The sequence below is a fragment of the Pelophylax lessonae genome (genome assembly GCF_965119305.1).
Source record: "Pelophylax lessonae genome assembly, chromosome: 1".
Classification (NCBI taxonomy): Eukaryota; Metazoa; Chordata; class Amphibia; order Anura; family Ranidae; genus Pelophylax; species Pelophylax lessonae.
The window spans coordinates 615421874-615438706 of NC_138768.1; the positions used below are offsets into that span (position 1 = coordinate 615421874).

The following is a 16833-nucleotide window of genomic DNA, read 5'->3' on the forward strand; positions in this document are numbered from 1 at the left end:
TTACCTGTAGTTAAAAGTGAAAAAATGCGGTATGCTAACGCTTTAAATGAAGACCTTGTGTCCTAAGCCTAAACACCCTAAAGAGATTGCCTTACATTCCTTGGATGTGGTTTGGGCAATCACGGTGTATCTAGCGGTGACTGACTCGTTCAGGAAATCGGATTCACTATTTGTCCTTACAGATGGACCTCATAAAGGGCTTGCTGTGTCTGCTGTGACCATTTCCAGATGGATCAGGCAGACGGTGGTACAGGCTTATTCCATTAAGGGTCAGGATCCTTCTTTTCCTGTTAAGGCGCATTCTACCAGGGCGCTTAGTGCCTCTTGGGCTTTTCGTCATCAGACGTCCGTGGTGCAGGTTTGTATGGCGACCACCTGGTCGTCTGTGCACACTTTTACAAGGTGGACGTGTTGGCGTCTGCGGACGCTGCCTTTGGCTGCAAGGTTTTACAGGCTGCTGTTTGAGAGGACTATTCCTCTTTGTGGATGTATTTTTCAGGTGAGTTCCAGTTGTACCTGGTTGAGCTCTTGTTACCTGGTTGGCTAGGATTAGCCTTTTGGGATTTTTTTTCTGCCGTTTTTCCCACCCCTCCTGTTTGACACTGCTTTGGGATGTCCCAATGTCCGCCAATGAACAAAAGAGGGGGAAAAAATTGATTTTTGAATACAGATTTACGAGTAAAATCCATTTCTTGAAGTAGCTCACGGGACACAGAGCCATAAAACATAACATGGGTTATATAGCCACCTACAGGTGAAGGACACAGGCAGCCAATCAGAAAGGATGCCCACCTATATAACTCCTCCCACACAGGAAGTACCTCAGTTTTGTAGCAAGCAATAAAGGCCCCATAGAAGAGGAGAGGGACCTCTGTGTCCTGTGATGTACTTCAGAAATGTTTTTTACAGATAGGTCTATTAATCAATTTTTCTTTTCGTACATCACAGGACACAGAGCCATAAATCCTAACATATGGGATGTCCCAAAGCAATGCATCTGAGGGGAGGGGAAACACCAAAAAAATACTTCCATCCGACCACAAAAAGGATTACACCACTGCCTGCAGAACACTGTGGCCAAATGCAGATCCCTCTTGGCTCTTTCACCGATGACCAGGTCGCGGCCTTGCAAATCTGAGCCATAGAGGCTTGATGGCGATGTGCCCAAGAGGCACCTACTCCTGTTAGAAAGTGCCTTTACAGGAAAAGGTGGAACCCTCCCTTCTAAATCATACGCCTGGGTACTAACCTATCGAATCCAATGAGAAATCGTGGACTTGGATGCTGCCAACCCCTTCCTTGGCCCTTCTGGCTGCACAAATAAGCTCTCGGTCTTACGAATCCGAGCTGATCTCTCCAAGTAAAACCTAAGTGCACGCATTACATCAAGAGAATGCAATAACTTTTCCTCCTCTGAGTAAGGATCTGGAAAAAAGGAAGGTAGCATAATGTCCTGATTCAAATGAAAGGTGGACTCCACCTTTGGGCAAAATCCTGGGTGTGGACGTAAAATCACCCCATCTTGAAGAAAAATCAAGAATGGCTCTTTACAAGAAAGAGCTGCTAATTCCGATACCCTTCTAGCTGAAGTTATCCAATCAAAAAGACCAGTTTCCTGGTCAGAAGAACCAGGGGAACCTGCCCCATGGGCTCAAAAGGCTGTTTTTCTAAAACTGCCAGCACAAAATTTAAATCCCATGGACATAATGGTGGCTTCACAGATGGAAGCAAACGTAACATTTCCCGGATGAAGGTCTGAACCAACAAATGGGAAGCGTTCTGTTCTTGGAAGAAAACCGATAAAGCTGAAATTTTCCCTTTAATAGTGCTCAAGGCTAATTTCATATCCACCCTTGCTTGAAGGAACGCTAGATATCTCCCAATTATATATTTGCGGGGATGTCATTTCCTGGCTTCACACCAGGTAATGTAGTGTTTCCAGACCCTGTAATAAATGTTTCTAGAGACTGGGTTCCTAGCATTTATCAGGGTATAAACTGCAGGGCCAGATACACCCGCTCCTTCAAGATTAAGGTTTAAATAGCCAAGCTGTCAAATTTACAGATTGCACAGCAGGGTGGAATATTGAACCTTGAGAGAGTAGGTCTGGACGCAGTGGAAGGGCCTAAGGCCTTGTCACTGCTAACCTTTGGATATGTGCATACCAAACCCTCCTCGGCCATGCTAGAGCTACCAGGATTACTGGCTTCCTTTCTAGCTGGATCCTCTGCAACAGACGTGGCATCAGCTGTACTGCAGGAAAGGCATAAATTGGGGAATACTCCTCCCAAGGAGTCACTAAAGCATCCACTCCAACTGCGAGTGGATGCCAACAGATCTACGTCTGGGACCCCCCAGCGTAGGTGGCTTGATTGAAAAATCTCAGGATGTAAGGACCATTCCCCCTGAAACATCTGCCAGTTCTCCATTCCTGGAATAAAAACTGCTGTCAGGCATGGCACAAACTTCTCTGCCCAGGATAGGATAAGATCTGACTCCTTGTGCCTCCTATAAGCCACGGCCGTGGCATTGTCTGATTGCACCCTGACAGGGTGACCCCAAAGCCTGGGCGTCCAGTATTTCAAAGCCTGACTGGCTGCTCGGATTGCCAGAATGTTGATGGGGAGACTGCTCTCTACCCAAGAAGATCCTTCAGGTCTGTGACCTTTTCTTGTTGGCAAGAATATCTTTGCCTGTACTCTGTCCACCAGAAGACCCAGATATTTCAGATGCTTGACCGGCTGTAATGCTGACTTTGCCAAGTTCAGTATCCAACCCAGACTTTCTAGGAATATACTGTCTGGAGGATAGTTCGGCTTAGTGCCAAAGCCGATCACTTTATAAGTAATAGATCGCCCATATATCCAATTACAGCTATCCCTCGAGACCTTAGAACAGCCAATACTGGAGCTAGGATCTTTGTGAACACTCTTGGAGCTGTGGCTAACCCGAAGGGCAGGTCCACAAACCATAAGTGACGGTTTTCTATTGCAAAGCCTAGAAACCTTTTGATGAGCCTGGAATATAGGCATGTGAAGATACACATCCTTGATGCCTATGGATACTAGAAATTCCTCTCCCTGCAGGGAGGCTGTGACTGAATGAATTGACTCCATACTGAAAGTACGAACATTCAGAAACTGGTTTAGAGCTTTGAGATCCAGAATAGGTCCCACATCCCCGCTTGGTTTGGGATTCTGAACCTGTTTGGGTAAAAATCCCTAAACCTTTTGTTCTCAACGCCAGAAAGAGAGACCTTCTTTTTAGGGGATCGGTCGGTATACTTGACTTTTAAACTGAGGATGCGGGAATACCGGAAATTCCAGTTTGTACCCCTGCAAAATGGAGATAATCCAGTTGTCTAAGATCGTTTCCCCCCAAACCTTTGAGACCTGAAGCAGCCTCCCTTCCCCCCCTCCCCCCACCCAAGTGAGTGGGGGCTCCCCTTCACAGAGTAGATTTGGAGGAAGACTTGGCTGATCTCTGGGCTTTTTTTTGACCCTGCCCTGAAGGCTTGGTTCTGGACCCAGATGGCTGAGGCCATCGCTACCATTTGGAATTAGAAGCACTGGTAGTATGAGTGCTGGGGTTCTTAAAAGGACGTTTGCTCTTACTTTTTACAGGTAGCAAAGTACTCCCCCCCCCCCCCCCCCCCCGCCCAGGATCTTCTGAATATACTTATCCAGATCGTCACCAAAAAGGTGTTCTCCCTGAAAAGGAAAGCTAGCCAGTAACCTTTTACATGGTAATTACGCAGACCAGCTCTGGATTCTGCACATATGCACTGTCCTCAGAGCAACTCGTGACATTTGCCTTATGGAGTCCGTAAGAGCATCCATTGCGAAACAAAGTGCGAGGCAGATCTTCCGCAGACTCTCCAGTCTCCTGTCTTGGACACTCGCTTCATATGGTCTTTTAAAGACTGACACATTCCTATGACCGCTACTGCTGGTTGTATCGCAAATTCTGCAACCGCAATGGAGGCTTCCAATAAAGATTCCAACCGCTTATCTGCTGGATCTTTAAATACCGGGCATTATCCACAGGGCAGGTTAAACTCTTGTTTAACCAAAGAAATGGCAGCATCCACAATGGGTATATTCCATTTCTTAGTAAACTGTTCCTCCATAGGATACAATAGTGAAAACCTTTTTGGAGGAGAAAAAATCCTACCAGGATGGTCCCAATCATGATACATTTCTTACTCCAAGAGCAAATGTATGGGAAATGTCCAAGGACTACGAGGAGGACACAATGAGCCTAGAGAGGGAAAAAGACTTCAGCTCTCTCTTGGAGGAAATTTTTTGTCCATACCAGACACAAAGGAAGCACAGCTAGAACCTTCGAGGCCTGACTGTGGCATCACAGTGCCCCCCCCCCCCCCAAAGCCCTCTTTGGGGCAGACATGGCTTTATAGCAAGACAAACTTGAGGTACTAACATAAGTGTACCCAAGGCTTGTGCCAAGCTTATACAGCTTATTGCACACAGCACTGATAATCCTAAAATACAGGATTTGTTTGTGCTAGTAACATACACCCACGGTGACTCATGTAACCCAGCAGCTGCTGCTGCTCTGTGTCCCCTTCAGCCTCTGACAGAGGCCAGCGTGTTAGAAACAGTTCCTTCTAAATCACGCCCATTTATGCTGTACTGCGCATGTGTGGCATCCACGTGCACGCCAATCTCGTTGAAACACGCCCTCCATGCGGCGAACGCCTGTATTAAAATGCGATGATTCTTGCACGCGAATAGGCCTTCGCCACAGACAGGCTAACAAGGGAGGAGACAAACATGTGGACGCTTATGCACCAAGGCAAAAACAGCAGCCGCATGGGGTGAGAGCAGCATAGGCTGAATTTTGTTTGTTACAGCAGACACCTTTCAGGTGATCAGCCCAGGGCAAAAAAAAGTGTGATAACAGGCAAAGAAATAATGTTTAACCACTTCTGGACCGGAAGATTTTCCCCCTTAATGATCAGCCCATATTTTGCGATTCGGCACTGCGTTACTTTAACAGACAATTGCGCGGTCACACGACGCTGTACCCAAATAAAATTGATGTTCTTTTTTCCCCACAAATAGAGCTTTCTTTTGGTGGTATTTGATCACCTCTGCGATTTTTATCTTTTGTGCTATAAACAATAAAAGAGCCACAATTCTGAAAAAAAAACATTTTTCACTTTCTGCTATATAACATTCTCAAAAAAAAAAAAAAAAATTTTAGGCCAATTTGTTTTCTGCTACATATTTTTGGTAAAAAAAAAATTGCAATAAGCGTATTTTAATTGGTTTGCGCAAAAGTTATTGGGTCTACTAACTACGGGGAAGATTTGTCTTCTTTTTTCTTTCTTTTACTAGTAATGGTGGCGGTCTGCGATTTTAGCGGGACTGCGACATTGCGGCGAAAAGATTGGACCCCTGACATTTTTGACACTTTTGGGGGGACCAGTGACATTACTACAGTAATCAGTGCTAAAAATGCACTGTTACTGTAAAAAATTACATTGGCAGGGAATGGGTTAACATTGTGGGTGTTCAAGGGGTTAAATGTGAGCCTAGGGGAGTGGTTCTAACTGTGGGGGGGGGGGGGGGGCATGGCTTGTGAAATGACCATAGAGACCTGCGATTCTATATAAAAGGATCACAGGGGCTCTATGATCATTCCAGGGAGAAGAACGGTCGGCTGTGTTTACAACAGCTGTCCGTTCTCTCTCAGCGGGGATCGATTGCAGGTGTCAGAGGCCAATTGGAGCCTCCTGACCTGTGGATCGGCTTCCCCGCTGCTGAGTGGGGGCGGGAGCACGCGTTCGCCCCCTAGCTCCCCACGTGCAGTCTACGTCGGTTTTCGCAGGAGAGCCACCCTGCCGCATTAAAAAGGTGGTCGGGAAGTGGTTAAACAAACTTTGTATCAATCCCATATAATTAGAATTGATACAGTTGCCACATTTAATCCCTGAGGAAAAGCCAGAGCTTTCAACAAGATGTACAGGCATACCCCATTTTACGTACACTCACTTTACGTACACTCGCGAGTACGGACATGCCCCGAGAGTGTACGTAAAGTGCCTCGCAAGTACGGACGTTCCGACATTCCCGCGCCGCGCAGCCGCAGTATACCTTGGAGTTGCGAGAGGCCAGGTTCCTGCCCAGAATACGCCCACAGACAGCTTGCCGCGCAGCCGCAGTATACCCTGGAGTTGCGAGATATGCCCACAGACAGCTTGGAGTTGACCACCAGCCATCCACGAGTTGCCTGCCAGGTTACATAAGCTGAGCCCATAGAAGCCTTTACCTCCATTACCTGTGCAAATGTTAAAAAGTTGGAAACAGCTGTGTGTATTTGTGGCTCTATGTTCTAGGCTGTGCTATGATAAGGTGACCACTTTTTGAAAATCAAATTCAGGGAGACCCTACTGACTGCACCCAGTTTTTTTTTTTTTTTTTGGGGGGGGGGGGGCGGGTAGGTTTGAGCAGAGGGGCTTCTATAATGGCAGCATGTGAAGTGCACCACGCCAACAGTTGGGTGTGGCCAAACTGGAAGGGGCTTAAATAGTTATAGTTTGATAACACCTAAGCCTACTTTGCTCTGGGATGGGAGTGCAGGCCAAGGTGTGCACTGTGGGTCCCTGTCACAAGCAAGGGCAAGGCAAGCTTACAATTTTTTTTTTTAATACTGTACTGTATTATGTTTATTTTAGTTATCAATGCATTATTTATATCAGTTATGCCTCTAAATGACTATTGGAATGTAGTACATGCATTGAGAAATGAAAAAAGGTATTGCTTCACTTTAAGTACATTTTCATTTTACATACATGCTCCGGTCCCATTGCGTACTTAAAAGTGGGGTATGCCTGTATTTTGCATAGCTTAACATCCATTGTCTCATGCACACATTGGTTTGTCACAGCTGATACCAATCAGGTAATCAGCACAGGGTGAACACAGTGTGTTAAGCCCCGTACACACGCACAGATCGTCGTCATACAAACGTCGGCGGACGTAAGATCTGCCGATTGTACGCGTGTTAGTATGGTGCCTCCGACAGCTGTCTGCACACAATCCGCGGACAAGAGTCTTTCTTGCAAACATGAAAATTTTTGTCTGCGGACACCAGAACGGACGATTGTTCGCCTGTCAGTACAGAAATCAGCCGACAGACCGCAGATTTGCAAGACTGGGCATGCTCAGAAAATAAAAAACACAGGGAAAGTTAACCATTACATGACATCACTTCTGCAGTCAGCTGAAGTCTGCGGACAAAATTCTTGTGCTGTCCTTGTGCTGTCTTTGCACTTTTCAACAGACACCGACATCCCGGGGAGAAAAGACGAACATTTGTATGACGACGATCTGTGCGTGTGTACGGGGCTTTAGAAAAACAAGCAAAGAAATAATGCTTAACAAGATGTATTTTGCCTAGGCTTAACATCCAGTCTCATGCAGAGACTTGCATGGCACTCGGTCTCTGTAAATTTTTTTGCACTGTCCCCTTTAAAGGATAACAATCTGCAATCATGCAAGCAATTTTAGCCTTCAAGGCTTGCTGTATGTGTAAATATTTTAAATTGGACTTGCCAGTCCCGCCGCAGGATTCTATTTGAAACAGGAATCCAAACTTCATCCATCACGACGAGCTTTGTCTTGGTGACCTTCAAGGGACTGGGTCCCCTTGTTTTAGAGGGGCCATGGCCTTGGACCTCTTGAGCACCCTGCACAGAGCGCCTTTGGGGGTTTGGTATTCCAAGGGTCCGGATCCCAGGGTCCAGCGCCTAAAAAGGACAGCAATACAGGCAAAACCTTGTATCTGCTTTCCAAGGCTCAGGTGTACCATCTTTGGATCTGATAGCTAACCCCTTAGATTCAGTGATCTTTGATTGAGGTGTATATAGCATATCTTATTTTCTTTCTTGAAGAAAAATGTGGAGAGACTCTCCACTATGACCATCACCTTTTAGACACTGGCAAAAAAACTGAGGTACTTCCTGTGTGGGAGGGGTTGTATAGATTGTATAGAGTGGCATCTTTTCTGATTCATTGCCAGTGTCCCTCACCTGTAGGTGGCTATATAACCCATATGTTATGATTTATGGCTGCGTCCCATGATGTACGAAAAGAAATTGGATTTTTGTCGTACCGTAAAATCCTTTTTTCTGATGTTCATTGACAGACACAGTACCCACCCCTGTTGAGTTGGGTTATTTTTCTTCTGACACTGCTTGCAACAAAACTGAGTGCCTGTAGCAGGAAGTGGGTGTATACCCCCTGGGACTGCCCCATAGGCATGGTAAAGTTATTATTTTTTTTTTATTTATTTATTTTTTTTTCCTGCCAAGTGTCCTACTCCTGTAGGGACAGCATAACCCAATGGTCAAGAAGATCTGGAGCTGTGTCCGTCATTGAACATCAGAGAAAAGGATTTTACGGTAAGACAAAAATCCAATTTTTCATTGGTATCAAACCTCAGAACTGTTTCACTCCATATACCCACCTGCTGATGGGTGCTGCAAGAAGGATCTGGCAATGTCTCTGTACCATATTTACTTGTCTTGCCCAGTACTTATGCCTTATTTGCAGACAGTTCAAACCCTCATCCACTCCCTCTTTTGGTCTTGGATCCCTTTTAATACTACATATGCTTATAGCAGCAAGGCACTTATTAGCTCTTAAATTTTAACTAATGGTTCCAAATGTGACATTTTGCTGAATGACTTCACTTAATTTGTCGGTATGTTATCTCTTGGTACCTTTTTTTGTTCTTGAAGTCCATACTCATGCTGCATAGTTGTCCTGTATCTTCTCGTATAAAAAATTAAAAAAAATTAAATTAAATAAATTCAGCAGTTGGAGGGCTTTTCTCTATACTATAGAGTCTATAGCGAGAACATGCATGACATTTTAGAGCCTCGCATAGAAACGCTGCCTGGCCAAGGAATGCTTTGTCAGTAAGTAGGCTGACTTGCTTGCATCTAAAGTCTGTACATTACATTACTTTTAGATGAGGAGGAAAGAGGTCAGATAAAAGTATTTTTTAAAACCTGACGCTATACTTTGTTTCATATGGACGTAAAAACAAAGGAAATGATCTTCATGTTTTTTAGTGCCAATGCTGTGTATATTTTCTTTCAAATGCAAAATGCTTATAGGGAATATAGAATTAGTGCACTGGTATGTACACAGAAGGGGGAATAGCACCGAAAATGGGAAGAAAATAAAGATGTTTTCTATGAGTGTACCGCTAACACAGATTTCTTTTCATTAATAGGTTCCAAGCCAACTCCACGCTATGGCTATAAACCTTCGCCGCCTAATGGATGTGGATCCCCTGTGTTTGGTTTTCATGTAAATATTATTTTATATTTCATCATATACAAATATGATTTTCAGCCAGTACTCCTTGTTTGTATTTATGCCCCCCATTGTACATACACCTATGTGGAGCAGATTGAAGACTTCTTTCTTTTAAAGCATGGGTGTCCAACCTTTTGGCTTCTCTGGGCCACATTGAGTGTAGAGAAATTTTCTCGGGCCGCATATAAAGTAATAAGATGCCGCCACGCCCTTCCCGCGCCGGCGCGCCCCCCGCACTAATTTAACACAACTAGAGGATGATCACATGAAATGGAATCAGTATACAGAGGTTTACTTCTTCTGAGAGATAATAAAGGAACACTCAAACCACCATGACCACTTCAGTGATTTGAAGTGGTCATGGTGGTAGGAGTCAGAAACACTGCACATGCTCCCCTCCCCTCTGAGGCAGCCTCTGCCTACCTTTAGTTGTAAGCTGCTGTGGCTGTGCCCCCGACCCGATTTCCATTCTCCCCAGCAAAAAAAAAAATTGTCAGGGGGCAGTGGGCCGCATTGCCTGCAGTACCGGGCCGCAGGTTGGACATGCCTGTTTTAAAGGAAACCTGTCATGAAAGAATTAGAAAAATGTTGAGGGAACGTTCACATCTACCAGTCGCCATACTGTTGTATTGCTTTTTACTTTCAATCATTTTTATTGAAAAGTATTAACAGAGCAATCCTAATAATAGCCAGAGCCCCCTGGGCATATTATTGGAGACACAGTATATTGACTATAAAATATTCATGTGCGCGAGACGATCCAACGCCAACCTTTTAACCATCTAGGTAGCCTAAAGTTAGAGCAAATAATAAACCTATGATACCTGTACATTTCAGATGTTCAAAGCGCAGGTTGACATGAAAATGTATCATAGCGTAAAACGATGACACCAAGAAATGTCAGGGATCACAGCTGCATACAAGCAGAGTTAAGCCATTGTAGGTAAGAACACTAGGGGGGGAAAAAAGAGGAAAACCTAAAACGAAGGACCAGAGAAGAGAAAGAAATGACAGGCAGTTGTATTGCATTTTGTTTCTTTCTTTTGACTTTGGTACAGCAGGTAATTTTGTCCATACTAAAAACCTATTAGAGGACGAATCCCTTGTTATAGGCAATCACTGTTTTCTAGGTTGAGACTGTTACATATTTAAATAATGAAAAACTTGGATGAAACCGTTATGGACCACTACTACCTAAAAACAGATTTTTTTTTTTTTTTTTCTTTTTTGCGTAAGCAGCAGAAATTGCATCTGTTGGTTTTTTTTTTGGTCTGTGTTTTCCCACCAGACTTGGTCATACCCAAGAGATTTTGCCAATTAGAATAGAGAAGCATGTAGCAGGACCAGTGATTTGTGCGATACATTTCTTTTTTTTTTTTCAGCAAAATTAAAGCTGAACTCCATACAAACAGCTAAATATACAGATGAGGTACATATGAGAGCTGTTTTTACCTGCCAAAGATAAGAATAGTTTAATGTCTGTCCAACAATTCCTAACGTTTACACTGCTCTGCCACATTGCACAGCCCACTCTGGCACGGCAGGCATTTTCATTCCGTGTATGCGCAGCTTACTATCGCACTTTGATGCTGGAATGAGCAAATTGCTGTGCACATGCACAGGAGTTGTCATTCCTTGCTGTCCAGTCAAAGCAGCGAAAGATCCTTCAACTGGAAGTAGCCGGGAAGAAAATGTTGGCCCCAGCGAGGGAGTTCATGGACATCCCATTTCTGGGGCAGAGGAGAATATTGGCCGACTTTATTACTCATATAATGTAAACGCATAAATAAGTTGCATACATTTATGCAACTTATTTATGCGTTTACATATACTTTTTAACCAACATGGTTAAAAAGTATATGTATATGCACAGGTGTCCCACTTTTTGTTCACGTATTTCTCAAGTTTTCAATTTATATTGTGTATTTTTGATCACATATTTCATTTTTTCACTAATTTTATTTACAATATGTTTCACTGACATATATTATAATTAGCGCAGCTATACTATTTTTATTTAGCATTTTGGTGTTTCCCACTTCTAGCTGCAGCTGTATACCTCTATTTTTTGTGTTTTTAACGCGGTTATTTTTATATTACTCATATAATGTATAAAGTAATCTACAGCTCCATCTATAAAAACATTGCCAATTTCCTTTAGAGTCCATTCACTCTGCCGCGACTTGTGAGGCGACTTGTGTGCCCTCAAGTCGCCCCCAAGGCGCTTGACATAACAAAAGCAATGTAAATCAATGAGTGCCGTCTTAATTGGCACTACTCAAGTCGCTCCGACTTCAGAAAAGGGTCCTGTACTACTTTGAGGCGACTTGTATCCGACTTGTCCCAATAGACTTCAATGGGAGTCGCCTCCAAGTCGGTTCCTTATCTTATTTGAAGCGACTTGTGATCCGACTTTACAGGAAGAAGGAAAATTAACCAGGCATTCCCCACATTGCAGCCATGCCTACAGTTGCTATATACCATTATCTCTGCCTGGTCTGTGTGAGTGGCACTGGTGGACACTGATTCGTGGCACTGGTGGACACTGATTCGTGGCACTGGTGGACACTGATTCGTGGCACTGGTGGACACTGATTCGTGGCACTGGTGGACACTGATTCGTGGCACTGGTGGACACTGATTCGTGGCACTGGTGGACACTGATTCGTGGCACTGGTGGACACTGATTCGTGGCACTGGTGGACACTGATTCGTGGCACTGATATGTGGCACAGGTGGACATTGATACGTGGCACTGATGTGGCACAGGTGGACACTGATACGTGGCACTGATACGTGGCACTGGTGGGCACTGATTCGCGGCACTGATACGTGGCACTGGTGGACACTTAGTGTGAGGAAAGGGATATGCAGTGTAGTTAGGGTACTATATACCACGATTAGTCCCTGCGCTACTGAAATTATTTGCAGGGATGGTATTACCCTCATTTCACACCTATGTGTGTGTGTGTGTGCATATGTATGTATATATATATATATATATATATATATATATATATATATATATATATATATATATATATATATATATATACCCCTATACAGAAGTTCAGATGTCATGCCTGCCTCCAAAGACGCCCAAAAAATGCCCAATAAACGCCTGAAACAAAAACGCCCAGGTGTGACAGGAGCGGAGTCCCATCCCTGCTCTAATAAAAATTCTAAGAAAAATTATCTTTTTTTTCTGGTTCTGGACATGCTACAGAGCTGAAACTTCACAGGTACACTTTTAGACCCCCCAGACACTAAATCCAAAGAAATCTCATTTTTAATAATTGGCTCTCTATCAAAAACGACAATTTTTTAAGAACTTTTTTTTGGTTGGCAATGAGGAAATGACAACATATTATATTCTGATTGGCCAAATACAAAGTCGTCTATCCTACAAGTCGTGCTGAAGTAGCGCTAAGTCGCGCTAATAAGTCGCCCCTTATGAGGCGACTTAGAGGTCGCGATAGTGTGAACCGGCTCTTAAAAGCTAAGCCTACCTTCATTAAATAAATAATTAAACAAATAAATAAAAAAAAAAAGCTATAAACACACATTTTTTGCATTCTGAGTGATGCGGCTGTGCGGGCAGAGCCCAAATGCGGCTGTAACGTGGTGCAAAAGATGGAGTTGGCCTTTGAGCTGCAATAAAAAATTGCATGGATCTACTATGAGCAAGACTAACCTATTTTTAACTTCAAAAAGAATAAGAAACAGCCTGATGTATACTTGTACTGTAAGGTGGGCCTTTTGTGGAAAACATACAAAGCCCCAGCAGGGATTTGCTGAAGCCATGCACCAAACCCACCCACCATCACCTTAAACTTAGCTTTTATTTGACAACTAAATAAAACCCATAATATAAGGAGTAAAGGGAAGTCAAAGAAAAAAAAAAACTGCCAGGTGTGTGATCGGGGAAGTAGGACTAGTTCATGGGCATGATATGATAATTATAGAAGATGTATACAAATACCTTCGTTATAGGGATATAAACCCAACATCAACAAGCAGCAAATATTTTTAGCTGTTTAATTTTATTGTCTGAGTGAGGATGTGGATAGGGCGGGGTCAGTATCCTGGCTATATCCCAATGCCTACAGGCATGGACTAGTAATAAGGGTAAAATAGGAAAATAACACTGCACTAAGAGAGCAAATAACAGCTGCCAGCACTAGGAAAAATCAACCGAGCTCCAACAATACATATAAAATCGAAAAGTGCAGCACTCAATACAACATTAATTAAGCAGCAATGCCATTAGCATTAAAAGTTCATTGGTATATAAAAAAATCAGTCCATATGTAGTATCCTAAAACAGAAGACCGGATCGTCATTGAAGGTAGATAGGTGTAAATGAAGATGAGGGTGACTCAAAACAAATCTGCTTCACTCCCAAGGTGATGGTAGGTTAAATTACGCTTACCAGACAGCCTGGACCACCAGATTATAAGTGGTCAAATGAGCCTTGATACCAGAATTCACTAGGAATAGGATGTCACTTGCAGCAGGCGTAGACCAGCAATCCATGGGATAAAAAAAAAGAAAAAACTTCCATAGTGCATTAAAAGAACAAATTAACTTCTGTAGAAGAGCAGAGCTGCATATCCTGTGATCAGAGCTTTCAGTGTGTGGAGGTGTACTTCGCACTGCCTCCACCCGGCTTGCCTTCTTCTCATAGTGTATTCTGGTGCCATCTCTTCCCCAGGTAAGCACCACACATGCACTCGGCCATCTACATGATTGCCCCCCCTAACATTACACTGTGACCCCCCCCCCCCCCAACAGGATCCCACCTCCTGCTCTGGGATGGCGGGTTGGTAAGCCTAGATTGCAGGATCCCAAACCAACCATTCCCAAGCCTTACTGTGGTGAATGGAGCCAGCACTAGAGGAATCGGAGCCGATGCTTCCTGTATAGTTCCGGCTCCTGTCACAGGCAGAGTGATACCAAATGTAATCTGCTTGTGACAGATACAGGAAGCGTCGGCTCTGTGCTCTACTGCAGCCGCATGCTTCCTCCAGCATCAGATTCTGTCACACTCTGTTGGTGTCTCAGAGGAGCCAACTGTCCCCACCAGCATTGCCCACAAACAGTACCTACCAGCAGTATGAGCGCTGAAGGCCAGCCAGCAGCAGCCACCAGCTATACCCGCCTGGGGGACAGCAGCAGCCAGCGATACCTGCAGGAATCCTGAGGAAGAAGTGAAGATTGAGGTGCAGGTAAACCGCAGTGCATCCGTGTGAAAGCAGCCTTAGACCCCTTTCACACAATCGGGTTCGCCTATCTGTTTTCAGGTGGACCCAATCGGACCCTCCATTCACCTCTATAGTGCAACAGATGTAAACGGACTTATGCCTGTTTACATCTGCCGGTCTCCAATCTGATCCATATAAAAAAAACAGAAGGGGATCGGTCCTCTTCTGTCTGGGTTGATCTGATCGGAGGGCCCATAGAGTAGAGCGGGCTGTGTCTGCTTTCATAAGCTGAGTGGACACGGACTTGTCATCTGCCTGCTCCGCTCATTGTGGCCTGCGACCAGTTACCATCTCGCTAAAGTGGCCCTCACTCCTCAAAAAGTTAGGCACCCCTGCTGTAGGGGCATGAGTCCCAGATGGAGAGGTGCGCTGTAGCAGCCCTTCCCCTTGGTTTCGCCACAGTGTGTAGCGGAGGGAAGGTGTCCTGGGTGGAGAGGTGCGCTGTACTGTAATGCATCAGGAGACCCCTGGGAAAATCATAATGATCTTCTGTTAAGTTGATAAGTGTTAAGACCGCTGCCATTGTCGCTGCTGGCCTTAACACTTTCATCACTGGTTGGCAGGTCTCATAATTCTTCCCTACCTCCTCCGCGCTGAGAGCATGGCATCAATACTAGGCTTTATTACTGCGTAAACTGGCACCAATACTGGGCTTTATTACTGCGCAATCTGGCACCAATACTAGGCTTTATTACTGCGTAAACTGGCACCAAAACTAGGCTATGTTGCAGTGTAAACTGGCACCAATACTAGGGGATATTACTGCGTAAACTGGCACCAATACTAGGCTTTGTTACTGCGTAAACTGGCACAAATACTAGGGGCTATTGCTGTGAAAACTGGCACCAATACTAGGCTTTGGTACTGCGTAAACTGTCACCAATACTAGGGGTTATTATTGCGTAAACTGTTTGCTGAAATTGCTTTAAACTATAAAGAAAAACTTTAAAGAGTTTTTTCCTCTTTCTCAGGTCTGAAGCAATACCTGAGGAAGAAAGAAAAACTCTTGAAAGCTTGTCTTTAAGTGTTAGGTTAGTACAATAAAAAGGTATTGTTGCATACTGCATTACGCTCATATTTTGTAAAAATATAGGTGTATATTCTTTTTGTTTTTTTTTTTTTGTTTTTTTCAGTGGTATGATTATAATGGTGAACATTTGAGTGCCCCCCCCCCCTTTATATTGACTGTGATATCTTATGTGCCCTCCCTATATATTGTTCCTTGAGTCCCCACTGTCTGAACCTGCCTTAAAGTATAACTAAAGGCAAAACTTGTTTTTTTTAATAGAGTGGAGAGAGTTTGGAAGGCATGTTCATTTCTATTGCGGTCTGTGCCCCCGTTAGGGAGATTTACCCCCTCTGTTTGATCTGTTTACCATTATTAAAAGGTGATTGTAAAGAAAAATCAAATATTTTTTTGGTTATCCCCAGAAACGTAATAGCAGGCAAATCTTCCAATAGGGACACTAATTCTAGTGACCGGGGGTCCTCAAAAAGTTCCCTTAATTTGCAGGAATTTCCTCTCCTCTTTGGATATGGGACAGGAAAAATCTCCGCAATAGGACAAGATGGGGGGAAAAAAAAAATCTTGACAGGTTATGACCCTACCTTACTCTATCCAAAATGGGGTGGAGAGTTTTGCCTATAGTTCTACTTAAAGTGGAGTTCCACCCTATTTTTATACTTACCTCCATCTTCTCGCTCCGGGTCACCTGAAAAAGAAATGGATAATCGCATATTTTTTTTTTTTTTACTTACCTCGTAGCAAAGAAAATATACTTACCTTACTTCCTTCTTCCTCCTTCCTCGGCCGCGGCCCGTCGTCACTTCCTGGCTCTGCAATGATTCCTGGGAGCTGGACGTCATAGCTCCCAGGAATCATTGCGCCTGCACCGGCCCCGACGTCAGTTCCGGGTCGCGCGCGTCATCCCCTTCTAAACAGCTTCTGGGCATGCCCAGAAGCTGTGGAGGGGTGACGCGCGCGACCCGGAAGTGACGTCGGGGCCGGCGCAGAGCATCGTGGGACCACAGAAGGCGGAAGAAGACGCCGAAGAGGACGCGCTGGCTTCAAGCTGCCCACATCTGAGATGGCAGCGCTGGACAAGACGTTTGCAAGGTAAGTATTTCGTCTTGCAGGTAAGTGCAACCCGGGACAGATCAGAGGCTAGCCATTGTGGAATGCACTAGCCCTGACTGTCCCGGGGGTATTAAAAAAA

At 44.3% G+C, this 16833-nt stretch overlaps 1 protein-coding gene across 1 annotated transcript in view; it reads left to right on the forward strand.

Moving 5' to 3' along the window:
• The window catches only part of PLA2G12A (phospholipase A2 group XIIA), a 71174-nt gene that overhangs the window by 30890 nt on the left and 23451 nt on the right, over positions 1 to 16833 (forward strand). The window contains exon 2 of the mRNA XM_082243357.1: positions 9268 to 9344. Coding sequence (XP_082099483.1) covers positions 9268 to 9344 — 77 coding nt within the window. The remainder of the gene's footprint in view (positions 1 to 9267; positions 9345 to 16833) is intronic.